This window comes from Rattus norvegicus, chromosome 13, assembly GCF_021556685.1.
Source record: "Rattus norvegicus strain SHRSP/BbbUtx chromosome 13, alternate assembly SHRSP_T2T, whole genome shotgun sequence".
NCBI classification, from domain to species: Eukaryota; Metazoa; Chordata; class Mammalia; order Rodentia; family Muridae; genus Rattus; species Rattus norvegicus.
In genome coordinates, this window is record NC_141546.1 from 50,181,523 (window position 1) to 50,207,500 (window position 25,978).

The 25,978-nt window shown below is 52.5% G+C and overlaps 2 protein-coding genes across 19 annotated transcripts in view; one reads left to right on the forward strand and one right to left on the reverse strand.

Annotated features, from left to right (window-relative positions):
* The window catches only part of Kif21b (kinesin family member 21B), a 49,980-nt gene extending 32,456 nt beyond the window's left edge, over nucleotides 1–17,524 (forward strand). For 2 of the 16 annotated variants that reach the window (XM_087580453.1, XM_087580455.1), the window contains exons 22-36: nucleotides 761–926; nucleotides 1,047–1,098; nucleotides 1,286–1,343; nucleotides 2,092–2,297; nucleotides 2,378–2,455; nucleotides 4,273–4,386; nucleotides 6,460–6,498; nucleotides 8,466–8,602; nucleotides 9,282–9,462; nucleotides 10,556–10,720; nucleotides 11,007–11,124; nucleotides 11,787–11,957; nucleotides 12,413–12,612; nucleotides 13,077–13,252; nucleotides 13,625–17,524. In XM_087580453.1, the coding sequence (XP_087436579.1) occupies nucleotides 761–926; nucleotides 1,047–1,098; nucleotides 1,286–1,343; nucleotides 2,092–2,297; nucleotides 2,378–2,455; nucleotides 4,273–4,386; nucleotides 6,460–6,498; nucleotides 8,466–8,602; nucleotides 9,282–9,462; nucleotides 10,556–10,720; nucleotides 11,007–11,124; nucleotides 11,787–11,957; nucleotides 12,413–12,612; nucleotides 13,077–13,176 (1,785 nt within the window). In that variant the 3' untranslated portion in view covers nucleotides 13,177–13,252; nucleotides 13,625–17,524. The remainder of the gene's footprint in view (nucleotides 1–760; nucleotides 927–1,046; nucleotides 1,099–1,285; nucleotides 1,344–2,091; nucleotides 2,298–2,377; nucleotides 2,456–4,272; nucleotides 4,387–6,459; nucleotides 6,499–8,465; nucleotides 8,603–9,281; nucleotides 9,463–10,555; nucleotides 10,721–11,006; nucleotides 11,125–11,786; nucleotides 11,958–12,412; nucleotides 12,613–13,076; nucleotides 13,253–13,624) is intronic. The other 14 variants (XM_087580459.1, XM_087580462.1, XM_087580456.1 and 11 more) reach the window with 10 other exon arrangements.
* Nucleotides 17,525–21,414: 3,890 nt separating this feature from the next.
* Mroh3 (maestro heat-like repeat family member 3) overlaps nucleotides 21,415–25,978 on the reverse strand; it is a 35,461-nt gene continuing 30,897 nt past the window's right edge. For all 3 annotated transcript variants that reach the window (XM_087581363.1, NM_001412863.1, XM_087581362.1), the window contains 6 exons: nucleotides 25,480–25,656; nucleotides 24,988–25,146; nucleotides 23,834–23,935; nucleotides 22,902–23,004; nucleotides 22,326–22,385; nucleotides 21,415–21,694 (listed from right to left, as the gene is read on the reverse strand). In XM_087581363.1, the coding sequence (XP_087437489.1) occupies nucleotides 21,540–21,694; nucleotides 22,326–22,385; nucleotides 22,902–23,004; nucleotides 23,834–23,935; nucleotides 24,988–25,146; nucleotides 25,480–25,656 (756 nt within the window). In that variant the 3' untranslated portion in view covers nucleotides 21,415–21,539. The remainder of the gene's footprint in view (nucleotides 21,695–22,325; nucleotides 22,386–22,901; nucleotides 23,005–23,833; nucleotides 23,936–24,987; nucleotides 25,147–25,479; nucleotides 25,657–25,978) is intronic.

Genomic DNA, 25,978 nt, shown 5'->3' on the forward strand with positions numbered 1-25,978 from the left:
GGGTCTGTTGGAGACAGAGGGAGACGTGTGTGGACATTAGGAATTGGGGAAGAGGAAACAAAAATTGCATTCCACCCTCTACGTACCAGAACATCAGGGTCCTTGGGGAGCCTCTCCTCAATCAGTGGCCAAAGAATATGTTTCCTTCCTTCTGTCCTAGGACCCGAGTCCTGGGGACAGACACCAGCCGGTGTATATATAATTAACTGGAAAGAGGTTGGGAAGCCACTCTGCCCGACTCTTAGCCAGACCCTCAGTGACTCCTCAGTGTTGCTTTGTGTCTTAGGGAACCGTGTTAGTGTTCAAGGGTTGTCATTGACAAAATGTCACAGATTGGGCTGCTGTTGCAACAGGGCTTTCCTACGGCTAAGATCCAGATGCCAGCAGGGTGGGTTTTCCTGTAGCCTCCTTCCATGGCCATTGTTTCCTCCCTGTGTCTTCACATGATCTTCTGAGTGGCGTGTCATGATCTATTATTATGAGGACACCAGTCACACTATATTAGGGACCACCTTATGACCTCATATCATCCTGGTTCCCTCTCTAAAGGACCTGTCTCCAGGTAGCATGGTCTCCAAGTACAGTCACATTTTGAGGTAACGGGTTGGGACTTCTACATATGAATGAGGGGTCACAAGTCCACCCACAACAGAGGATATGCTAGGGTGACCATCACCGATGTGTAAATAGGAGCCCAGGGGCTATAGCATCAACCACAGATCACAAAAGAGTAAGCCCAAGCCTTGCTGTCTGACTCCAGGGACTTCAAGTAGCACAGAAGGAGGCCCAGATCCGGCTGCTGGAAGGACGCCTCAGACAAACAGACATGACAGGCTCTTCCCAGAACCACCTGCTCCTAGATGCTTTGCGTGAGAAGGCTGAGGCACACCCCGAGCTGCAGGCCCTCATCTACAATGTGCAACATGGTACGCATAAGTGTCGGGAAAACCGTCCAGCTCCCAAGGCGCCCCTGCCTCGGGATTCCCTCCGAAGCCTTGGTCTGATCCTAGTGGATTCTGATTCCCTTCCTTCCTTCTCTCCCTCAGAGAATGGCTATGCCAGCACAGATGAGGAAGTTTCAGAGTTCTCTGAGGGGAGGTGAGTTTTCAAGCAGGGAGTCAGGCTGCCTCACAGCATACACCTGGGAGGTGTTGGGGGGGAGGGGTGGCCATAGAGCTCCAGGGCTAAGCTTGGATTTGCAGGCTCTTTGGGACTCCGATGTCTAAGTCCTAGAGAGAGGCGGTCAAGCTAGCATGGTTCTAAACTGTCCTGGCTTCTTCCCCAGCTTTTCCCAGTCATTCACCATGAAAGGCTCCACCAGCCATGATGACTTCAAGTTCAAGGTAAGCCCTGCTGGAATACAGGCTATAGGCTTATCAGGCCCAACCTTCCAGCCTGATCTCCAGGACTGTAGTTTCACACCCCAAGCCCCAAGTCAATTTTGTCCTCATCAGGAATGGAGGCGCCAAGAGGGATCTTGGGGAGAAGGGAAGGAGGAACTAACCTGGAATTTGCTATGTAGGCCAGGCACCCCATTCTTTTCAAGATGGGAGAAATGACTAGAACAACTAAAAGCCTCCTTACCTCAGGACATGACTGTACCCAGGGATCCTGCTTTACAGAATGCCCCCTTCCCCACTGAAGACTCAGGGTCAAAGCTGACTCCAGACCCCTGGCTATCTCTCCCGCAGCTGTCTTTTCAACCCCACAAAAGTCAGTCAACAGGAAGTTAACCCCTTTCTTAACAGCAAGGGGTTACTGATTAGAATGAACCTGCGGACCTTCCCGTGAACATTGAGTTGTGCCTAGCCCTAGGCGAGCTGATTGGAATTCAGTCTGAACACTCTGTGGTTTGCATAGCCCAGTTAAGGGCCTCCATCCACAGCTCTCCCTCAGGCCAGACAGTATCATTTTCCTTGGACTTTACCCACTTCTTGGTCCTCTGCTCTGCTCTGTTTTTTTCCTCCCTAGAGCATCTCAGTCTCCTGTGTACCTGGGGTGGCAGATCTGCGTCATTAGGCCAAACTCTGTTTCCCTTTATGGTCTGTCCATCAGTTGGGCAAATTGGTTCACCCATCCTTTCCTTCCTAGGGTGAGCCCAAGCTGTCCGCACAAATGAAGGCCGTGTCTGCGGAGTGCCTAGGACCCCCACTGGACAGCTCCACCAAGAACATCACCAAGTCCCTGGCCTCCCTCGTTGAGATCAAAGAGGATGGGGTGGGCTTCTCTATCCGGGACCCATACTACCGAGACAAGGTCTCACGCACCGTCAGCCTGCCCACCCGGGGCAGCACTTTGTAAGAAGGGGTACCCAGGCACATGGGGTCAAGGGAGGCAGAAAGTTAGGTCTCAGATTCACTGGAACCTTCTTTTCTAGCCCTCGGCAGTCTCGAGGTGCCACGGATACATCCCCTCTGACCCGCAGGAAGTCTTATGACCGGGGACAGCCCATCAGGTAAGAGCATCTTCTAGAATCTACTCCAGAGTCACTGCCAGCCCAGGCCTTAGGTGCATGGGTGGCTATGAGACTCTTCTCTGTGGACCATCTTCTACACTTGCTATGGGCCGGCTGGTCTCAGTCATACAGCTTTGCCATGAACCCTTGGCAACCATGTCAGGTGTGGGCTCAAGAGAAGCCATCTCCACGAGGCGCCCGAAAGCACATAGCTAAACCACAGGCTGAAAACTCCCGATATGCACTCTGCCCAGGTAGCTCTCGGCAGCTTTGACTGGTACTTCTACATGTGCCTCAGCCCCCTCTTGTGGCCTTACAACCTTTGTAGTTTCCATTCTTTCAAAGGCTTCCTCCTATGCAGGAAGCCCAGACTATCAGAGAAGTCATGGAGGAGTCTCCAGTCGGGCACACATGGGCCCAGCTTTGCAGAGCCTCCACATATATAACCCTTTATGGCCCTGTGGTCATAGACTTAATCTTAAGAGGTTTGGTGGTCTTTCCAGCTAAACAGTAAGGCACTGGGGCCCAAAGTAAGCATTGCATCCTGCCTTGCTGAGAGGCAGGAAAAGACCTGTACCAGACGCCAGCCTCCAGTCTCTACCAAAGCAGATGCCCAAAGCACTGGCTTGCCTGTGGCGCCGGTGGAGAGGAGTTGAACAGACATCTGTACACTTGGACCCTGACGGACTTCATCTTCAGAGAACACAATGAAGTTGTGGTCAGAGGAGGAAACTAAACTCATGGAGCCAATCCAAAGGGAGGGGATGTGACCACAGGTTTCCAAAGACAAGAACGAGCGAGGCCATACGTAGACTCTTAAAGGAACTGTCAGTTCTCCTGGTTCAGTGTTCAGAACACTGAATCGGTGAGTCAAGAGTCACTGGTCTCAGGGAGGATGGAGGGCCAGGCTCCCGCGAGGAGATGACCGTGAGTTCAGCATCAGCGTCACCTTTTAATAGGTCGGCCTCTATTTAAGGCACCTTAAGTCACTGTAGGCTGTCGCTTGTTAGCACGGAGCTCCACCACAGCACTGTGGCACCAGGGAAGCTTGTGTAATCTTCCCCAGCCTTCTGACGCTTGGCAACGTCCGAGAGCACTGTCGAATTACGCCTGGGGATCGTTTGCAAGAGTCGTTTGCAAAGTCAGGGCCAGCCTGGTCTACATGGTGAGAACAAGTGAAAGTCCAAAGCGTCATTAAGAGGCACAGAACACAATGAATAATAAAAGTCATAATCGAGGCACCACCAGGACACCTGCTTCCAGGGTCAGGGTGTAGGCGGCCTCTGCAAACTCTTCCCGAGAGTTACTCAGACTTTCCACTGCACCGCTCTTTCTGAGATTCACGCAGAAAATGACTGTGGGGTTACAAACAGATTTCAAAAATTAGATGACTCTCCGAATACGCCATATGGAAGTGATTTTAAGAACAGCGTATAGGGGTTGAAGAGATGGCTCTATAGTTAAGAGCACAGGCTGTTCTTCCGGAGGACCTGGGTTCAACTTCCAGCTCTCCCAGGGGCTCACCACCTGTAACTGGAGTTCTAGGGTGTTTTGTGCCCTCTTCTGGCCTCAGTAGGCACTGCACACACAGTGCACACTGAAACAAATGCAGCCGGGACACGCGCCCACGTCAGATCAAATCAAATACATTATTTGAAAAGAACAGCTTCTAGGATCTTGGCCGAGGTCAAGCAAGTCTGAGGTCACACCATAACAAGCTCTGTCCTCTGGGGCTTTGTGGTGGGACAGAAGCTAGGCAGACTCATGGGTGAGGGAATGATCACTCACTGATGACTCTCTCTGCCCTCATTTACCAGATCAACAGACATAGGATTCACACCTCCCTCATCACCTCCCACTCGGCCCCGCAACGACCGCAATGTCTTTTCTCGCCTCACCAGCAATCAGAGCCAGGGCTCGGCACTGGACAAGTAAGGGCCTGTGGAGAACCAGGGAGGGTGTTGATTCTGGGAAGGAGCCCGTGGGGTGGGTTAAGTGGGTCGACTCCAGCCCTCCTGTTCCGGCTCCTCTGAGCCACAAGACCCTGACACTCGCAGAAAAGTGACTTTTCTGTACTGACTAAGGGTCTCTCCTTCCCCTCAATCAACCATGGTGGGATGCCAGAAAAGGAAAAGAGGGAAGTTACCTCACGAGGGTGGGACGGTGAGGAGTGGTGGCCTTGTGGGTACGTTAAAGTGCCCCTTTTATCTGCTTCTGCTGTCTTTGCTGATCTTAAGCTCCAACTCTGTCAAAAGCCTTACACAAGGCCCCACGATCCTTGAGCACTGCCCAGCAGATAGAGAGCTCTGAGTCATCCCCATGTAGCAGCCTCACCTGCAGCTGTACTGTCGCTCCTGCTGCTATGCTGTAGTTGCTATGGGGTACTCAGCTGTACTCACAGCCCCTGTTGCTATGCTGCAGTTGCTACGGGGTCATTCTGTTCACAGCCATCCCTACCTTCAGAAGGTGCTTAACTTCACTTTGCAGTTTGCCGTACATGCACAATTCCATTTGAACTGTCAGTCAGCCCAGGGATTGTTTGACCTCCTAGGTTTGCATGGGCTCTTGCCTAGAAAGTGGCCCAGAACCTAGGTCTGCTGACTCCAACTAGCTAACCCCTGGGTGCAAACCCTGACTTCATCTCTGTGCTCCTCCAAGCCCGCTGTGACCATCTTCAGCTCTATAGGTCCCCAAAGGACGCCTTCCTTTCCCCCCTAAAAGCTTTCCTTGCATGAGGAGCAATCGTGTTGTGACCTTCAGGGGACCCTAAATTACAGACTGCCCGTTGTACACCAAACATGCTCTGCCCGGCCTCTCCTAAGTATCCCCTCTGGCTCAACGTGCTTCTCCCCAGATGATAAGACCATGAAGGCAGAACCAGAAGGTCAGCATCTTGGAGACTGACCTTCCCCAATCTTGCTTCAGCTCAGCTCCTACCAAAGGAGCTGTGAACATATCTGGCACTCCCTATCAGAATACATGTCTCTCCCCCAGTGCCAGGCAATTGGATTGACTGGTCACTTTGCTCCTTATTTATTTCTTCATTCTGTTTTTTGTAAGTTAGTTATTTATTTATTTATTTATTTATTTATTTATTTATTTATTTATTTATTATATGAATACACCGTAGCTGTCTTCAGACACACCAGAAAAGGGCATCAGATCTCATTACAGATGGTTGTGAGCCACCATGTGGTTGCTGGGATTTGAACTCAGGTCCTCTGGAAGAGCAGTCAGTGCTCTTAACCAATGAGCCATCTCTCCAGCCGTATTCTGTTTTTGAAACAGGGTCTTGCTGTGTATCTAGACTATCAAACCCTCATTCTTCTGCTTTAGCATCCTGGGTGCTAGGATCACAGGCATGTGCTGCTACATCTGGCTTAAACTTGTCTGTCTGTTGTCCTTTCTTCCTCCCTTCCTCCTTCCCTCCCTCTCTCTCTCTCTCTGTCTCCTAAGAATTGGGCTAGGATCCTGCCCATCCTAGCCTGGTCTACAGGCTTTTTGGTCCTATCCACTGGTCCAGTCTTAGGACCCACATGCAACCACGTTAGCTTCTAGACATGGTCTCAGCGAGGGAAAAGAGCAGCGGGGCCTCCTTGTGACCTTGGACAGGCTTGAGCATTGCTGGGGTGATGCAGTCGGCCCCAGCTTATGCGGTGTGGGCCAACCAGAGAGCTTGGAACTAGCAAAGAGACCTGGAACCATCTTCCCAAGTGTGGGATGGCCTCCCACACCTCCTGTGGCTCCCTCCCCACCCCTACCCTGCTAGCTGAGAGACCCCCTAGTGGTCCCCTGCTGGGGGACTCTCCCAGCTCCCAGGCCAGTTTGTCCCCACCCCAACCCCACCACTCTCCCTGAAGGCCTTCTTCCTCTGCCTCTCTCTGCCTTCCCTGAAGAGAATAACCGCCCTCTGACCTCCCTGCGCTGTTGCTGCCGCTGCCCCCGCCATTCCTATGTGTGTTTTCCTCTCTCCCCTAATCCAGCTAATTTTCTGCCCTTCCCAGGTCTGATGACAGCGACTCCTCTTTGTCGGAGGTCCTGAGGTACACACAGAACGTCTCTTGTGTTTGACTCCCCTTCTTCTCTCTTCTTTTTCTCTTCGCCTCATGCTACGCCAGCCCCCTCCTGCCTGTGCACTTGTCCTCCGCATGCAGCCCCTCCTCTCCTAGCCCCTGTCTCTTCCATATCCGTGTCCCCTCCTGAGATCTCTTCTCATCCCATGGTTCCTCCCTCTCATGGTGACCCCACGGCCTCAGACTATGCAATGCCTGGCTAGAGCTAAGAGCTTGTTATGGGGGAGGGTGCCGTTGCTTGTGGCTAGCCCTGTTCTCTTCGCCCTCCTGCCCTGGGCAAGGTGGGGAGGGACATGGAAGCCTGGGTTGGGATGGAGTTTTGAAGCAGAGCTTGCAGAGCAAGAGGTACCATGGGGACCGTGTTAGCCTGCTGGTCTTTGGTGGAGTGCCACTGCCTATGGTGGCTGTGCTTGCGGCTCTTATGCATTAGCTTGTGTTGGTGGGGGAGTCTTGCAAGCTTCAGCTCCAAGGGAAGCAGCACCCTTGCTTATATCTCTTAGCATGCAGTTTGTGGGTGTCTCCTCCCCAGCCCGTGGGACAACCAGAGGCTGGTCCTCATACCTACTGAGCACAGATCCCCCACAGCAAGGGTAAGACTTGGGACCCTGGCAGCACAAGCTCTCTTCTAAAGGATGAGAGCTCCCTCTAGCTCTCCACGAATGTTCTCTACTCACTGCGATCTGCTGTGTGGTTAGCACCACTGATGCATCCTCCTGTGCAGTGAGGCCTTGCCCATAGCTGTTACCTAGATCACGCCAGCCTCTTCAGAGTACAGGCTCCCTGTGATACCTTTTCGTGGAGATATGGACCTAACTCAGCCTAAACCGGCATCACAAGCTAGGGGCAAAACAGTTCAGGGAGCTTCTTCTACGTGTGTTTATCTGGCAAGCTGGCCTGCCTGGCTAGTATTCTGGTGTTTCACCTAGCCACGAGCAAGACTGCCGGGCTGTGCAGGAGAGCCCCAAGTGGGATATCGGCCATCTGGTAAACCTCCAGCCACTGTGCTCCTATCAGCCACAGTGCTGTCTTTTCAACAGCTTGAATATGGTCTTAGATGTAACCTCGCTGGGTCTCATCCCAAAAGACCTTCCTGAGGAAGACAAAACCCCCAAGGGGTAGATATAGAAAACCCTCATGCTTACTTGGCCTTATTCCTCCTGCTCATGGAGTGCCGCTGTGCAGAACAAGCAGGTACCATTCCGAGTCTGAGCAGGCTGGTTCCAGAGAGGTCCAGGCCGGGCTGTGGTCCCCTAGGGTTATCTATCCCTTTGAGGTTTTGGAGATGGGCATAATTTGTTGGTTGGTTCCTGTTTGATAAAGTTTTCCTATATGACCAGGCTGGCCTTGAGCTCTGTTTACAAACCATCTACAGACCAGTGTGCCCTCCAATTCACCTCTCCTCCTGTTTAAGCCTACAAAGTGCTGAGATAACAGTGTTGCATTTATCCCTCTGTCAGTGATAGGCACCCGTTTGACTATGCTGGTCCAACTAGGGGCTCTGTGTAGGTGCCCATCTGCCTCACTGCTGGAAGGCGCCAGCCCCAGAATGCTGACAGGCAATGAAGTTCCCCCATTTTTGATCACCGAAGAAGCCTGTAGGCTGATGGGAACTACAGGGGCCAATCCTAATACTTGGGTCTCTGCCCTGCTCACCAGAGCTGGCTGCGTTGCTTATCTCTAGCTTCAGGTTAGGTAGGCTTTCCCCACCCCGTTCTTCCAGCTTGCCTGGCATGGGCTTCTCCCGCAGTGCCAAGGACGGCAGCCACAGCCCTCTCTCTGGCTCTCAGACATTGGTGAGGTTTTGCTGGCAGCCTCAGAATCTCTCATCATTCATTGTCCCCACTCAGCCCAGACCCCTCCCTTCCATGTGCCTCAGTCAGCCTGGCCCCGTTCTCCGTGGCTGACTGGCACATCCTCTCTCCCTCTCTCCTGGGAAGAGGCATCATCACCCCCATTGGCGGAGCAAAGGGAGCGCGGACGGCCCCGTTGCAGTGTGTCTCCATGGCCGAGGGCCACACCAAGCCCATCCTCTGCCTGGATGCCACCGATGAATTACTTTTCACTGGATCCAAAGGTTCGTAGAGACTCAAGGGGCCAGCAGGGTTAGGCTCAGAGCTCACACACCCAACACGCCCCTGGCTGAGCCTTCCCTCCCACGTGACCTTGTTGGTTCTACCCCTACCCACTCCTCCAGGCCACGTTTCTAGAAGCTTCTCTGAAGTCCCAACATCTCAACTCTGTAAAACCATCCCTTCCTCCCCAATATTACCCAACACCCACGTCATCTCTGCAGTTGCACCGAGGCAGTTTCTCAGGTCTCTGCAGCAGAAGTTTATGGCCCTACAACTAAGTCAAGACAAAAAAAAAATTAAGCTTGACCAGAAGGAAGAACAAGTCTGTCTAAGACATACATAATAGGAAACCTGTACATACATATGCGAATATATGTATGCATACACACACACACACACACACACACACACACACACACACACACTTATACACACAGGGACAAGTGGTTAGCCATCAACTGAGATATGATTGGCTCCAAGTTTTTTCATGTTTTCTTGATACGTAGTCACCTCATAAGCAGTAGATTTGTAGGAATTTTATTTCCGCCCAGGACGCCTCACAGGGATCTGAGAACTCACCATTGCTTAAGGCTCTCCGACCTTTCTTGGTCTCCCGAGTCTTTATGAGACTGCGCACGCATGCTTGCTTCTCCCTCAGACTTGCTTCCCTGTCTCTGGCAGACCGTAGCTGCAAGATGTGGAACCTGGTAACAGGGCAGGAGATTGCAGCTCTCAAGGGCCACCCCAACAACGTGGTTTCTATCAAATACTGCAGCCACTCAGGGCTGGTGTTCTCTGTGTCCAGCTCCTACGTCAAGGTGTGGGACATCCGGGACTCAGCCAAGTGCATCCGGACGCTCACGTGAGTATATCACCACTGCTTGAGAGTAGTACGTCCCTGCTTAGGTGACCGCTAAGCGCAGCACAGCCTGATTATGGGCACGAAGGTCCTTACTAGCCCACAGAATTGCTTTCACTCCGGAGGGGCAAGGTGGCTTAGGGGGACAGTTTCTGATCAGCCAGTTAGTGAACCATTGGCCTACCTTTGTCTCAGTCCTCCAAGCTCGACCACTTGACATGGACTGCATAGATTCCCAAGGAATCCAAAAGACCAGCAGGTGGCAGCAGCCTCCAAAGCCAGGTCAGCCACCTGCCTCACAGACGGACCACCCGGCACTGTCCTGCTTGTAAGAACACAAACCCTCCAGAAGTCAGGTTTTCGCCCTTACACATACGATATAAATCACAAATTGTTTAATTTTGTGGCTGGAAAACAAACGCAAAGGATATTCAGGACCCTGAACTTATTCTGCATGACGCAGTTGTCACAGTTGATGTCACACACTTGAACGAACCTACAGAATACAGAACACCCAGGATGAGCCCCACTGTGCGCCCTGAGCTTGTGACGATGTCTCCGTTATAGATTCACCTGCTGTAGCAAAGGCTGTGCTGCGGGGTGTTGACAATGGGGGAGGCTGTATGCGTTGGGAAAGAATGAGGTATATAGGAAAACTGCCTTCCACTCAGTTTTGCCTAAAGCTGTCATATATATATGTATTATATATATTATATATAACAAAAATATGTACATATATTGTTTGTTATTTATTTATTTATTTAAATGAAGTCTGGGGGCAGGGATGAGGAAACAGAGGCTCGGAGAAGTTAAGTGATTTCCACATGAACCAGCCAGCTTCAGAGCCTGTCTCTGGTCTCTTACAGTCTATCCAAACCCAGCCATGCACACCAACAGGCACAGAGACGTGATGGATTGAGTGTAGCTCTGCCCTTGGCCCTGCCTGCATCTAGGGAAAGCTATTCTGCCTAGATAGGGAAGGAGACACCCTGGATGAAGTGGCTTTTCTGAGCTGGTCGGAGTGGAGTTTGTTTCCTGGCCTGTGTGGGTGGACTCTTCTGAACCCTGGCTTTGCTTTTTTTTCCTCTCTGGGTAGGTCCTCAGGCCAGGTGATCTCAGGAGATGCTTGCATGGCCACATCCACCCGTGCCATCACCAGTTCCCAGGGAGAGCATCAGATTAACCAGATGGCCCTCAGCCCCTCGGGCACCATGTTATATGTTGCCTCCGGCAACGCTGTCCGCATCTGGGAGCTCAACAGGTGACCTACGTAAAATACATGGAGAGGAGGCCCAAGGAAGGTCCACAGGTTTCTGCATGGGGTAGCCCACTCCAGGGTGGGCAGGACCTCAACTGTGCCTCCAGTCCCCCACGCTACTATCTTGTCCCCTACCTCTGAAAATCTTGGTCCTTGATCTTGCTTTGGATGGGAGACAGAGTAGACTGGCCAGGCCTCTCTAGTCCAAATCAGATTTCCCTCCAGTTCCCTGATCCAATAGAAGTGCCCTCCAACTCACTATCCCTGCCTGGGCCTCTCTCCACTGCAGGTTCCAGCCCATTGGCAAACTGACCGGCCACATTGGCCCAGTGATGTGCCTGACAGTCACCCAGACTTCAAACCAGCATGACCTCGTGGTGACTGGCTCCAAGGACCACTATGTGAAGGTAACTACAGTTGCCTTGACACGAGCTGTGGCCACCTCTGCCCTGAGGCCTGAGCAGTTTGCATAATAACCACTGAGGCTTCTGGGAACCGATGGTGGAAAGGGCATGGTGGAAAAGGCAGGAAGATGTGTATACATAGAATTATTCTATGGATAACGGTGAAAAGTGACAACCTCAGTGTGTGAGGAGTGCAGGTAGGGCCTCTGAATGGGTGGTGCTGGAACCATTAACATGATAAATAGGGGGAAATAAAAGGTATACAGAACCCAGTAATTTGGCTTGCTCCCCCTGAATATGGTTGGACACTTTGGTGGCTAGAAAGTAAAAAGGAGGGGCTGGGGATTTAGCTCAGTGGTAGAGCGCTTACCTAGGAAGCGCAAGGCCCTGGGTTCGGTCCCCAGCTCCGAAAAAAAAAAAAAGAACCAAAAAAAAAAAAAGAAAGTAAAAAGGAGCAAACAACCTAGGAAGCGCAAGGCCCTGGGTTCGGTCCCCAGCTCCGAAAAAAAAAAAAAGAACCAAAAAAAAAAAAAAAAAAAAAGAAAGTAAAAAGGAGCAAACAAAAGGAGACGGAGGTAGTGGGACCTCCCACAGTGCTCCAGGGCTGCCCTGATTGATTGATTGATCATGCCCTTGTCTGAGTTCTGCCCCCTCTTCATCCGCAGATGTTCCAGCTGGGCGACTGTGTAACGGGCACCATTGGCCCAACCCACAACTTTGAGCCCCCTCACTATGACGGTATCGAATGCCTGGCCATCCAAGGAGATATACTGTTCAGTGGTTCCAGAGACAATGGCATCAAGAAGTGGGACCTGGATCAGCAGGAGCTCATTCAGGTTTGGGGAAGGGCCGGGAGGGGTCCCAAGGTGTGCCAAGGCAGGGTCCCAGGCAGACCTTAGCAGAGCCCCTCCAAGGCTGCCTGCTGTCGACCCTCTTCCCTGTAGCCTGTGGTGATTCCATTGGGGCCCTGTACACCCTGCTCTTAACGAAGCCCTTGCACCCAGTTCTTTGTGGGAGTACTTGACTTTAGCCTAGCTCTTCTGTGGGCTGATGACTTCTCCAGCAGCACAGATTCAGAAGCTCGAATGTGAGAACTGGGGAGAAGAAGCCATCTGGGCTTTAGAATCCCCTCAGCCTGGGAATGGTGGAGTCTGTCTGCATGATAGGTAGAGCTGCCAGGAGCCAGGCGACATCCCTCCACCGCTAGCAGGGGGGATGTGTGTGTGCTCCTGGGGCCCTGGGGCAGGCCCTCTCCCTTCCCTACACCTTATCAATCCTGGTCCTTCAACAGCAAATCCCCAACGCTCACAAGGACTGGGTGTGCGCCCTGGCCTTTGTACCCGGCCGGCCCATGTTACTGAGCGCCTGCCGGGCAGGCTTCATCAAGGTCTGGAATGTGGACAACTTCACGCCCATTGGTGAGATCAAGGGCCATGACAGCCCCATCAATGCCATCTGCACCAACAGCAAGCACATCTTCACGGCCTCCAGGTAGGTGCTAAGCAGAGAGAGCCGCTTTACTCCTCCCTTCCTAGAGTGACCGGGTTGACAACTGCCTCAGGGCTCTGAGGTGTCCCCCCACGCAGTTCCGATTCACAGAGCAGAACCCCACAATATACCTACTGTTCACTGAGCACTAAGCACCAATGTCCTGGATGCTGCAGTAGGCAGGGGATCAGGGAGTCACTGGGCCCCAGGCCAGGACTTGCCCCAGCAGTGATCCCAATCACTCTCGCCCCTGCTCGAGAGCTGAGGACCGCCCCGCCATCCCCACACCTCTGCCCCTTGCTGCAGCTCTGGCCCCAGTGCAGGCAGTGCCAGGTCCTCTATCCTAGGGGCACTACTCAGCCGGGTTTCTTCTTTTCTCTCCTTGTTCCCACCATGTCCCTTCTCCCCCTCCCCCATCTCTTCCTACCTCTCTTCTCTGCCTCTTTACCCCTCCACCCCCCAAATAGTGACTGCCGGGTAAAGCTGTGGAATTACGTCCCTGGACTCACCCCCTGCCTTCCTCGACGAGTCCTGGCCATAAAGGGCCGCGCCACCACCCTGCCCTGACCCTCCCCTTCCTCTCTGTCTTCCCCTCTTGCCTTTTCCTGTCTTTCCCCACCTCGATCTGAGCTGCTTCTTCACGGTATGAGACTGTTTTACTCTTAACCTTCTTCCTTCATGCCCTGCTTGGCCCCACAGATCACCCTCCCCGTCCCTCTTGCAAGCATGAGCGGTGGGCCAGAACCCTAGGTGACAGAGAGCAGAGGGAAGGCCTTCGGGCCTGGACAAAACAGAACAGGAAGGTCCAGGACACCAGTCCTGCAGGGTCCGAGAGACCAATGGCCCTTGCCCAGTACCCTTCCCTGTGCCTGCGTGCGGTCCCCACTGGTCCTGAGCAGTATCTGCCTTAGCCCAGCCATATGTGAGGGAGGTGGGAGATTGCCCGACCTTTACCATCAGGGGCACCCACCTGGGCCCACATGCACAGCTGAGCAGCCTCCCCTGTCCTCCCCAGTGACCTGACAGTGAAGTTCTGGAGCATGCGGCGGCTACCAGCAGCCCACCCCTGAAGTTAGGACTGAAGGTGGCCAGACCCTCAGACCCAGCATGGAGAGGAAGCTTGGGGCCGACCTTACCAGACCAGCCAGCCAGGTTCACCGAGGACAGAGGGTGTGGCCCTTCTCTTGCTCTGCTTCCCCCACCACCCCCTCTGCCCCTCCCCTGCCTCCCGAGAAAGTGGAGGCCGAGGAGGGAGACAAGCTGTGAAGCCAAAGGGCATGATTCATTCCCCCTGACACCCCGCCTGTCCCCTGCCTTTTCCTCAGCTGGCCACATTGTCTCCTGCTGAGCCAGCCCTGCCCCTCTCCCAGGCCCTCAGCCTAGGGTAAGACTGAAGGAGAAGCAGGGAGAAGCCCCGTCTATCTGCCAGTAAGCTAGCCCCTTCTGGGTCTCCAAGCCCCACCCCCGGAGCCACTGCACCTGCCTCTGAGCCCACCCAGGTAGTTCTCAGGTAACCATGGAGACCAGATGTAAGCAGCGGAGTCCTGCAGCTGACCCGAAACCCTACAGCCACCCACAGCCAATCCCGGTGGGGCCCAGTCCTTCCTCGAGGTTCCCTTCGGCTGGGACCTCCGTGGAGCTGCTTAAACAGTTCCTTTGGGGAGAAGGTCAGCAATACTGCAGTCATTTAATGTATTGATTTTTTATTTTTATGTTTTGCTGTTGCCTCCTGGAAACTGACTTGAAGTTTCTTCCCATTCGTCCCTCCGCTCCTGGCGGGGGGTCTTCTCTCTGGCGCTCCAGGGCCCTCCCTCTGATGACTCTCAGATGAGGGAAAGTCCTCTCCACTGACCATTGTTCCAACCCTGCCCATCCCGGCATACCTTCTAGGATAGACCAGGTCTCTAGGCCGCCTGATGCCACAGTGCCTTTCTCCATCCTGAGGCCTGGCATCACGCTGGGCAGCCTTATGCTAGCCATGCCCGCAGTCCACATGTGTCTTCTCCTCCAGGGCCTTGTGCCCACAGCCCCTGGTCATAGCGTCCACCCCAACAGCCCAGGACCAGGGAGCCCACGCTCCCAAGAGTCCTGGGATGTCGCTTGGTGGACCTCCACTATGTAGGTGTGGGTAGTAAGGATACCACATCCTTTGCCTAACCCCCAGCCAATTATGTCGTCCTCTCCCTCCCCACAAGGGGACAGGGAGCATCCTCAGCTTCTTTTCCTTTAGTTGTCCCAGAAACTGGTTTTGAAGCCTTAAAACCAGCCTGGGCCAAATGCCCTCCCTTTTCAATTAGCACGAGGAGGCACGGACCCCTTGCTTCTCCCCTTAGTGCTGTGAACGCAGCAGCTGTTGGGATGAGGCGAAGTCAGTGTCTAGCGCCCCCTACCGGATCGACTCTGAATTCATAGGACTGGGCCGTGAGAGGGGCCAGCTCCATTCCTCACCCCTGGCTTCCCCTGCCCTTAAACTGGTCCACGCTTATTCTAATGCTTCACTGGTCTTGTGCATCCTGGTCTCATTCTGGGATCCCCGGCTCCATTGAAGACGCGGTGACTTGCAGACTTTGGAGAGCTAGCGTACCACCTCTGCACTTAGCCCTTCTCCCTCAAGTAACACTGGTGCCTGTTCATGAGGCCCTGGGATGAGAGAGTTAGGAGCTGATAAGACCAGACCCTCTCTGGACCATGCCAGAGCTGTGTCTGAGGCAGAAACTAAGAGAAGTGTCCCGCTTATCGGTGGCTACTGCCAGACACGGTGTTAAGTCTGGGATATTTAGAACGACCTACCTGGAAAGCAGGTCATCTGGAACCTGGACCGCCTGTCTGCAATGGCCAGAGATCCTCCTCCCTCCGCTCATTCTGGGAGTGTTAAGGAACGTCCTTAGCACACAGAAGTGACCACATCTTCTCCTTTATCCCTCTCCACCTGAATGGACAGCCTGGACCTTACACCCTGTGAGAAAACCCAGAACCCGTCTGCATGACTGTTTACAAACTACAGAAACACGTGAGACTCGTGTCCCGACCCCACAGGCTGGGCCGCCCCAATCCCCCGATGCCTGTACTGTATAGCTGCAAGGCTAGTTCTTGCACAAAGTGTGTGTGGTCTTACAGCCCCCCGAGAGGTGCTCACTGGCATTACCCCCTCTGCCATTTCTGATGGGTCACTACCTCATGGCGGGGCTGCTGTGCTGTCCCAGCGAGTGTCATTGACTAAACTTGAAATACTTCGGAGCTCTGAGCTCATCGTCACCGAGCCCTTCTGAGCTGTGTTCTGGGGACGTTGGAGTCCCTGACCACCCACCCTTTCCGGGATGTCCAAGGTACAGGGGCAGGCTCCCCAGCTCCACTCATTGCACAAGCATCCTACCTGTTGGAAGCACAAACTGGTTGTGATTTGAGCACAGTAGCAGGTCTCTGGGTAGACAGCATGAGCAAACTTGGGCCCAGGAGCTCTTTCCCAGGTGGGCTTCGTCTTAGGCTAGACGAGAGCTGCCCGTGTCTGTAGCTGACTCACCCTGTATTTCTGGGAATTATTACTTAACTTCTTGTGCCCAACTTAGGACTTGAGGCCCAGGCCACCTCTGTATGCTGTGGGGGTCTTCCCTAGATCCCCACACCCAAAGCCTTTAACAACCAGAGTATAGCTGGTACCCCACCATACTGAGCCTGAAGAACTTGGACCCAGACTCCCATCTCTTGAGCTAACCCCAACATCCATGCTTACAAAACTGATAAGCTTGCATCTGGATGGAAAGTGTCTACTGTCCCCACTCTCTTTGGCCTTTCCTGTGCACAGTCCTGGGCCAGGACCCATTCCAGTATTAACCAGTTCAGTGTTTGGTCTTGTTGGAGAGACTTGACAGCAGCCGGCTCATGGAGAGGCTGCCTGGAGCAGCCTTTGAAGACTGCAGAGGAGAGAGAGAGAACTCAAAGAGTAAGAGCCTGACCCAGCACAGCCCTTGATGTGGTCAGATCGCCACCACAGCTACTTGAAAAGGGACAGCCGAGGGTCTGGGAGTAGCCTCCCACCGCTGCCCCAGCTGCTGGCTTGGGATCGTCTTAGGCTGTGTGGCTTGGGCAAAGCACAGTTTAAAGCACAAAACCACGTGGGGAAGATGCTGCCTTGCTGGGGGATTCTCCTGCTTCCCTTTGTGTTGATAGTGCAGGCAGGGAGCTGCTGGGAAGGCAGGACATCTGCCCTGTCCTTGGAGGCCTCCCCTGGAGTGTGGCCAGGTGCAGCAGGCACACCCCTTTGGCTGTGCCTCTTATGTTTGTGTGGGCAGGACCTGCCCTTCGGAGAGCAGTGAATTCCTTCCCACCATGTGGCCCAAACCTGCCACATCTGTCCCTTTGTCCTTTCAAACAAGAAACCGCTGGCTGCTCCCTTTGATGAGCACAGTGGCCAGTGCCACCACAGACCTTCCTGAGCCCAACCTGTCACCTCCCGACTCCTAGGTCTTCACTGCTCCTTGTGTGCAAGAAGAGAATCTGCAGGGAAAGTTCGGTTTCTTTGACATCACTGTTCTGTCCCCCGTGTGTCCCCCCCCCCTTCATCTCCAGCACCCAGCTGGCCTCCCTTTGCCCCTCCCTTTCACCTTCAATCCTACATCCGGAAGGCTCTGTCAGAAAGTGGGAAGTCAGAAAAGACCACTGATGTCTCAGTGCCCTGCCCCGCCCTGCCATGCCACCAGCTCTTAGAGCGGTTGCCCCTCCCTGGGCTGCAGGGTCTCTTTTGGCTCATGCGCTCTCCCGTGACGTGGTAGCACAAGGTGTGTATATGTTTTGTACCTCTGCTGGCGACTGTACATAGTGTATGAAAGTTATTTAAGCCTCAGGCTGTACATTTCTGTTCTGGAATCGGATGTGTGTGTTCTAAGAGCTTGTCATAAATAAAACCATTGTTCACAGAGGTGTGACTAGTGTGTGCTGTCGACCTGTGGCTGGTGGCTCTTTCTTAGGAGGGAGGTTGTTTCGGGGCAGGTGTATGAGACTGGCCTTTGTGACACACTACCCAGGTACTGTCGAAGGTGTTCTTTGCTGGATCATCCCTACCCCTGGTAGTAGGTGATGGTCTCTTTACGAAATGAGCACAGTGACTCGCCGGGACACAGCACAGATTTGATCAGCCTGCCCCTCCAGAGGCCTCACTCTCCTTCACTGACACAGCTCGTGCCTTCTCAAGGACTTGGGACGCAGTGTGTGGTACGTACTAGATAAGTTTGGTTGCCTCGCCACATACAGAAAGAAGTCAGAAGTGTAAATATCCCGGAAAACTCGTATACGAGCTCTGGCACGGCTGTGGAACGGAACCCAGAGCCTCGTGCATGCTAAGCACAGGGCCTACTGCCGATTCACCCTTGGTGTGTCGGCCCACTCCTTACCATCTACGACTGGAAGGCTCTGTTTTATGACTTCCGTATAACCAGGAAGCCAGGAGCACCTTTTGCTGCTTTGGCTTCCAAGTGGAAAACCAAGTGGCTTCTAAACGAACCCCTGCTGCTTAGACTGACCCACCTAGCCGGAGTTCCATGCTGGGTGGGGAGGGATTTGGAAAGAGATCTTGCTACAGCCGGAGAGCCAGTGAGGGAGGACCCTTAGCCACAAAAGGGGGACACTGTGTGCATGCTTGCTGTCTGTCCCCAGCCTCCCGGGCGGAGACAGAACCTCCTGTCTTGGAGGATGGGGTGGCTTCCTGTAGATCATTGATTTTGGCTGGGCAACTGAGTCCCACCCCATGCCAGAATCCTGCCCCACCCCTGCCCTCCAAAGTTTATGTTTTACACAAGATCCCATTCTACCCACAGACAGCTGCAACCCATTGTGAACTGTGGGAAGTGACAACTGGGTGTGGCCAACTGCTGCTGGGATGGGCACACAGATGGGCATGAGGTGGGACGGGGCGCTTCAACAGTGTCCTCTTCACACCGACTCCTCCCCTCATGTCCCGGAGGGTTGGCAACAACAGTTTCTCAAATTCAGGTCAGCCTGTGGGGACGCCAACACCCTTGGCAAAGGACCCAGAATTAACAGATTCTTAAATATGGGAGGTGGGAGTGGGCTAGAGAGATGGCCAGTGGTCACTAACACTTGCTGTTCTTTCTAAAACTGTATTTAAAGCTGGGCATGGAGGTGCATGCCTTTAGTCCTACCACTTGGGAGGCAGAGGGATGTGAATTCCTGAGTTCGAGGCCAGCCTGGTACAGAGCAAGTAACAGGATCGCCAGGGCTACACAGAGGAATCCTGTCTCAAAAAAGAAATAAATGTACTAATTAAATGTGAAAATAAAGCTTACTTAAGGATTTATTTTTAATTGAGTGTGTGTCCTATACACATATGTGCAGGTACGCATGCCTGTGTATGTGCATGCACATGGAGGTCAGAGGTTGATACCAAATGTCTTTCTCAAGCACGCTCCACCTCGTTTATTTATGCGTTGGTATTTTATTTATTTTTGATTTCTTGAGACAAGGCCTCACTATGTAGACCAGGTTGGCCTCGAACTCACAGAACAGTACTTGCCTCTGCCTCCAGAGTGTTGAGGTTAAAAGCATGTGCCACCACACCTGGCTTCCAATTTACTTCTGAGATAGGTCTCGCTGACTCGAGAGCTTGCTGATTCAGCCAAAAAGCCCTAGGGATGGATCCTCCTGTCTCTGCCCCCCGCAGGGCTCTGGGTTACACCTATGCACCCCCACACTCTGCTCTCTTCTGTGGGTTCTGGGAGGATGAGCCAGATGAGCAGACACTAACGAGTGAGCCTCTTGTAAGAAGTTAGTGCCGGGGTTGGGGATTTAGCTCAGTGGTAGAGTGCTTGCCTAGCAAGCGCAAGGCCCTGGGTTCGGTCCCCAGCTCCGAAAAAAAAAAAAAAAAAAAAAAAAAGTTAGTGCCATCTACAGCCTAAGCTGGATGGCGCCACAAAGACATGGTTTTCCAAAACCCCATTTTATACACAAAGGCAATTCAGGCCCAGAGAGGCCAGCAGAATTAGCTGAAGAGGTGGTAGAAGAGAAGTTTCTAGAACCAATTCTTTAATACCTGTATCTAGGTTTGACTAAAGAGAATGGGGTGGTGTGAGGACACCCAGTCTGGATGGTGGTTTTATCCCCCAAACCTGTTATTGGCTGTTTTGTTTGGCTTTATTTTTAGTAGAAGATACTACCCTTGCTTATAGCAAGGCATATTTACCCTTTGGGGGCAAGGAAAGAGCTACAGGGTGTATCGGTCTATCTGTATGTACAAGAGTCCTGGGTAGTTCTTACTTCCATGTATAAAAATTGTTCAGCTCAGAAAGCTGAACTGGGAGCAGCTCATGGTGAACCAGGAAACAGACCGAGGGGAAGTGAGAGACAGGCCACCCAGCCAAGGCAGAGATTAGTGGGGCCTCTAGCCACCTCTGGGCTTGTTTGCAGGCAGGTGAACTTGCAAGATAATGCAAGAAAAGTGTGGCCTGGGTGGGGGGGACTCCACGTTCCTTGTGTGTAGGAGACAACTGGGAACGTCAAGGCCCTGCTTCCCAGTGATCAGGACTCCAGCCAAGCCCGAGCATACTTGTGCATGGGAGGAGCTGGCATTGTTTGGGAAGTTAGATTGTTGTTCTATAAGCTTTCCCCAGTGACTGAAGGTCAGGGTACTAGAGTGGTGAGGTGAGAGGGGCTACAGGAGCTGTAGATGAGCCTGTATAGACCTAGCACACCCCAAGGACTCACTGCTGGACAGATTCCAACAGGGGCATGAAAAAGAGCAGGCACTGACCTAGTCCCCTTAGGATGCATGGCAGGGGAAAGACACTCTGGCTTTGACAAAAGACACTTTGGCAGGACAGTGAATAGACTTCTGATATCTGGGTCCAGGGGCCATTTTGGCCACAGCCAATTGTTTGGAGCAATGCCCAGGGGAAGCCACACTCTCTGTGATATTCTCTCTCTCTCTCTCTCTCTCTCTCTCTCTCTCTCTCTCTCTCTCTCTCTCTCTGTCACACACACACACACACACACACACACACACACACACACAAAATCACTTTTCTGCTTCAACTAGCCAGAAGGGACACTGTTGTCTATCAGCAAGAACATTGCCCAGCCACTAGGAGAGTTCAAAACCAGCCTGGACCACATAACAAGACAAGCATCTCAAAATAAAGGCTGGATATTGCAAGACACACCTATAATCCCGGCACTCAGGAGACTGAGGTAGGAGAACATGAGATTGAGGTCCCCCTGAACACATGGCGAGATCCTCTATTAAAAAAAAAACAAACAGCTGCCCAGTACAAATGAATCCTAGATACCTCCGTGCTTAACACGCAGTCTGTAATTCAAGTTGATTCAAAGAAAACCACTTCCTCTGACGTTAGGCCACAAGGCTGAATGGGAGTGGGCACGAGGTACCAGGGCCAGAGAAGCCAGCCTGACCCAGATGCTTTCTACATACAAGGCTGCTCATGCCCACAAATTGACATCTGTCTGTTAGGGTTTAAATCTCAGCCTGTGCCCGGACAAAACACACCAAGACAACAGTTCCACGTGGAGAGGTTTAATGAGAGAAGAGTGGAAGAAAAGAGGAAAGGCTGGCCATGGGTACCACGTGGGGGAAAAGGACCGGTATGGGGAGAGAAAGGACAGAGGGGAAGAGCAGAGAAGAACAAAAGAGCAAAAAGATGGAGAGGAGGGGGCAAGCAGCTCCTTTTATAGTCAGGCATGGCTGGCTGTTGCTAGGCAACTGTGGGATGGAGCATACCTGGCTAGTCCCAGGTAGCTGTGGGGGTGGAGCTTAGCATACCAACACCGTCTCCACAAAAATCACGGTATCTTTTTTTTATTAGCAGAGTTCCGCAGGGACACACCATTTCTAGTACAGGACTCAAGGGTTAGCCTGCTGACACAGTGTTGATGGTGCGCTTCATCTTGAACCCTAGCGTGCGGGCTCAGCAGTATCTCCATTTGGTCCTCCTCCTCATGCAGAGGCAGGAGGACGGGGTCTCAACTGGTATCACCTTCTCCTTGGCTTCTAGGATGTAGAAAGTCTGCACGGTGAGGCAGCTGACTATGGGGTCAGGGTCTTTCTGCATATACCTGAAGGCTTCAACAGATACGGGGGGGGGGGTATAGTAAGCAGAAAAGTGGCAAATTGGTAACCTTTAAAATGAAAGTAATGACTTCCTCTACAAGTCCACAGTGTTACTTACAATCAAGACCCCCAACTTGCCCCAGACTCAGGAGGCAGAAAACAGGCTGCTCTTTTGGTCCTTCCCCAGCTCTGTCCTCCTTTGTCCTATGTGGAGTCCTCTGACCCCCAGGAGAGCTGCAGCCCAGCACAGGGCCACACCTGGGGGTCACTGTGTCATGATTATGATTGGAGGGATAGGAAGGGGGCACAGTGTGCAGAGGACGTGTCTCGGGGACAGTGAGAACACGGGTTCCCACACTATAATGTGAATAGGGACAAAGCTCCTGAGAGAAGAGGCTGAGGACACTGTGGTACCCCAGGGAAGAAGGTAGGTAACTCCTGACAGCCTCAGACTCAACGGCAGTTGAGTGTGGGGAGCAGAGGAGCTCTGACTGATAAGCCAGACCTCTGTGCTTCAGATATGGGGCTTCTGTTTTCCTGGAGGACTGTCTTTATGAGCCCTCCTGCCTTCACTTCCAAGACAACCCTCTGATACGAGTACCCCTAAACGATTCAAGCAGTAGGCAATGGGGTGACCACTCACCTGCATATTCCTCTTCAATTTCCTGTTCCTCAGCCTTGTCAAGGTTCCAGATGATCTGTCCTACAGGGGCACATAGGCACTCAGCGGCCTCACAAGGGGCCAATGAGCTCGAACTGTAAGTTATCTGATGAGAGTCATCATCCTGACCTTCTGTCTTTCCCACCCTTACCAGCCTTAGGGCTAGATGTGCTTCCTGAAGCTAAAGTGCTTCTCCAACTTTGTGAAGGGCTCTAGGCAATTGGACCGCTTCAAAGGTGCTGGTCCAAGAGGTGACAGGAGATAGCATCCACCTGTCCTTGAACTTGCTTCACTAGGGGCAACCCGCAGACCTGCCTGCCCCACCCGTTGGCAACTATGCTGCCCTGGTTTCTTAGGAGTTGCCCGTTCTGCTAATTGACAGGTCATCCCTACCCAACCAGGGGCTCCCTGTGGTGGGAGCAGATGGGAGTCCTTACCAGGGACTCTTTAATTATCTTGGGTCCTGTAATTAAAGTCTCACATGCCCAGCCCTCAATAGGTCTGAAAAACCCAACTTCAAGGAGACAGTGGCTCCAAGAAGATAGAGGACCATCGTACCTGCAAACCACACAGCCACCTGGCGGATGGGCCCCTGCGGACTCTTGAAGAGAGCCACACACTGCTTCAGAAACCAGAGCGTCTTGCTCTTTTCCTGTCTTAACTGGAAGAAGCCACGTTAGGTGACACAGCTGCCAATTCTCTTGCCTCTCAAGCTAAGCGGGACGGTAGATAGATACCATCCCAACCTCAAAAAGATCTTTCAGAACCTCCTATAAATTCACCCCTCATTTCTTCCATGAAGCTTTCCTAGACTGACCAAGCCATAGGAATGACAATGTATACAAAGGCCCTGGCACACTGAGTCTTCAGTTCTACTGGTGTCCAGGTTTACATGTAACCACAGTCTTGGACATTTGAATACTTGGTCCCTAATCGATGGCACTGTTGGAGAGGTTTAGAAAGAGAAGTATGTCACTGGCGGCAGGCTTTCCGAGTTTAAAGACATGCCATTTTGAGTTGGTCTCTCTGCTTCATGTTTGTAGTTCAAGATGTGTGCCCTGGGATTCCCGTTTCTGCCACCATGCCTTTTCTCCACCACCATGAACTCTAAACCCCTGGAACTGTAGTGCAAATAAACTCTTCACGATGTTTAATCACAGCAATCGAAAAGGAACGAATCCACTAAGCATGACCCATTTCTCCCTGGGAAGATGACATCGTCTGGGAAACTTTCTTCAAGCCCAAGCTGGACCAAGTTCCCTGCCTTTGTACTAGAAACTGATTTGCTCCTCCTTACCCTTTTCCGAAGTACTCTGAAGTGACCGATTCATGTGCCTATCTCTGCCGGGTTAGCAAGCACTGTGAGGGCAGACAGCACCAGGAGGTGGCCTGCACAAAGTAGCAGTCACTCATAGGGCTTGGGAGTAGAGGGAGGGGTTGGGGGCTGATTCCTTTGTACAGAAACAACGATGCATCAGCTGCTGGCTTACCAGGGCACCAAGGATGGTGAATACGTCACTCTTGGCGAAGACCTTTTTGAGTTTGGACCAGTGCAGGATGGTAGCTATGTTGCAGAGGATGAGCCTACAGACCTGGGGAGATAAGGGGCTCAGTACGTGGAACCATGGGAATGAGGCTGGGCAACGATGCAGGGGGGCCCAGGAGAGAGGCGGGGAGCAGCTCATTTAGCCTTCCGTGTATTGGAGACTCAGAAACTGTAGGGATCCAGGCTTAGGAGAAAGGTAGAGCCTGTCTAGGCATCTGGCTCTACTGAAAACGTTTTCACCCCCATGAAGAAGTTGAAGGGACGGTTCTAATGCTTTTCCCAGTAGTAATGCTGAGTCCCACACAGAGTGCTCTCCAGCAACCTTTGGCACCATGGCTTTCCAACCCAAAGTGGTCTCTCTGAAAACAAATGTCCCCACTTTTAGCCTCCCTTGAAACTTGCTTTTTCTATGTATCCCAGGCTAGCCCCAATTGGCACATTGGGGTCACCGAATTATACCACTTAGGTCTGTCAAAGTCCTAGTACTCCATTCAGGTGTTCCCTGCTTTACAGAAAACTGAGCTCATCATGGGGGGGGGGGACCCATCCCTTTCTGTCATGTGCTCGGCAGCAGCCTTGGATGTATCTAAGGGGTCTCCTGTTATAAACCAAGTCAGCTAGCTGCAGCACGTGCTTCTAGGCTCCTAAGCTCAGAACTTGGCCTGTCATAGACCAGGTCTCTAGGCTCTGCCCAGCATTTAACCCACAACTGGAGCTCTCCCACCTTTCTCCCACCTTTTTCCACATTTCTTCCCACTGGTAAGGCAAGAGCATAAAGTAGTCTAGAGAAAGACTACAAGGGCCATGGCAACGAGGCAGAGACAGAGGAGTTAGTACCATCATGAGACTTCCTGCCTCAGAGTCTGCATGTCCACAAACTTCTACTAGAGTTGGTAGCCAGCTGGGTCAAACCGGAACTGGAGGAGACTCAGCACAACAGCCAATCAGTCATCTCTACTCAACCTCCCCAACGTCAAAAGTCTAGCGGCCACCCTCAGTGTCATACAATCCTGTCACAGCCCTGTCCAAGGGCTTACCATGTTCTGCATTAACTTCCAGTGAGAACTGAATGCCAGGCTCCACGGTCCGGCTTCTCACCTCCACCACGGCGGCATTTACATCCTTCAGGTGTAACACAAGGAGGACTAGCAAGTTGAGGATCTGGTGCCTCAAGGGAAAGACAAGGGTCATCCTCGAGACCTTAGCCAGGATACTTGCGTAGATCTCGAAGACTACCAGACGCAGCTGCTCTGACTCCTGGGTAAGAAGTTAACACACTCAGGAAGACATAGACACCTCTGTACCTGCACTGGTCACCCAGGTCAGAGCTCTGAGCTCTGCTCCCACCAGCATGTATCTCCTATCTACTTTGACCGCTCACTGGCCCAGCTCTCATGCACTGCCCTCATTGGCCCTCCTCTTCTGACTATAGTAAATCAAGAGTGCAGATGCAATCAGTCCTCAAAGTCGATACTAGGGTCAAGGGAAGGGTTTTTTTTTTTTTTTTTTTTTTTTATAATAGCTCTACCCTTCTCCACCGGGTCACAGCCACCTCAGGTAAGAGATCTCTTGATCCCTCAGGGGCTTTACCTCCTCAAAGAAGTGTTCCAGAGTGAAGATCAGCTTAAGGACGAAGGAGGAGGAGTGATGCCAGGTGAGGTCCTTGAGGATGCGCTGCAACATACGGAAGGTCTCCATCACCAGGTCACTGCTGAACGAGTAACAGCATCTCAGCACGTAGGGCTGCAGGATGTGGAGGTGCCTTATCTACAGAGGAACAGCCACTCAGAAATACAGTCAGAACACACTCCCCACCAGCATTTGCCAGCGATCCGGACCCTCACACAGACCCGTAGGCACAAGGTCTCATGCATTTCACTCGAAGTAGAAATAGCCCCAAGAATGGATGGTGGTGGTCAGATTGGGCTGCCAATTGGGTACCTGGCATCCTGTCCTTCATGGACAGAGGTGAGAAGACCCTGCCTTTTGCACCATAAATTCCCCTCCTCATTGCTTTCCTCACCCTCACCCCCGATGATGCCAGTCTCCTGGGTGGTACCTCCAGGACCCTGGGATGGCCTGGGTCTAT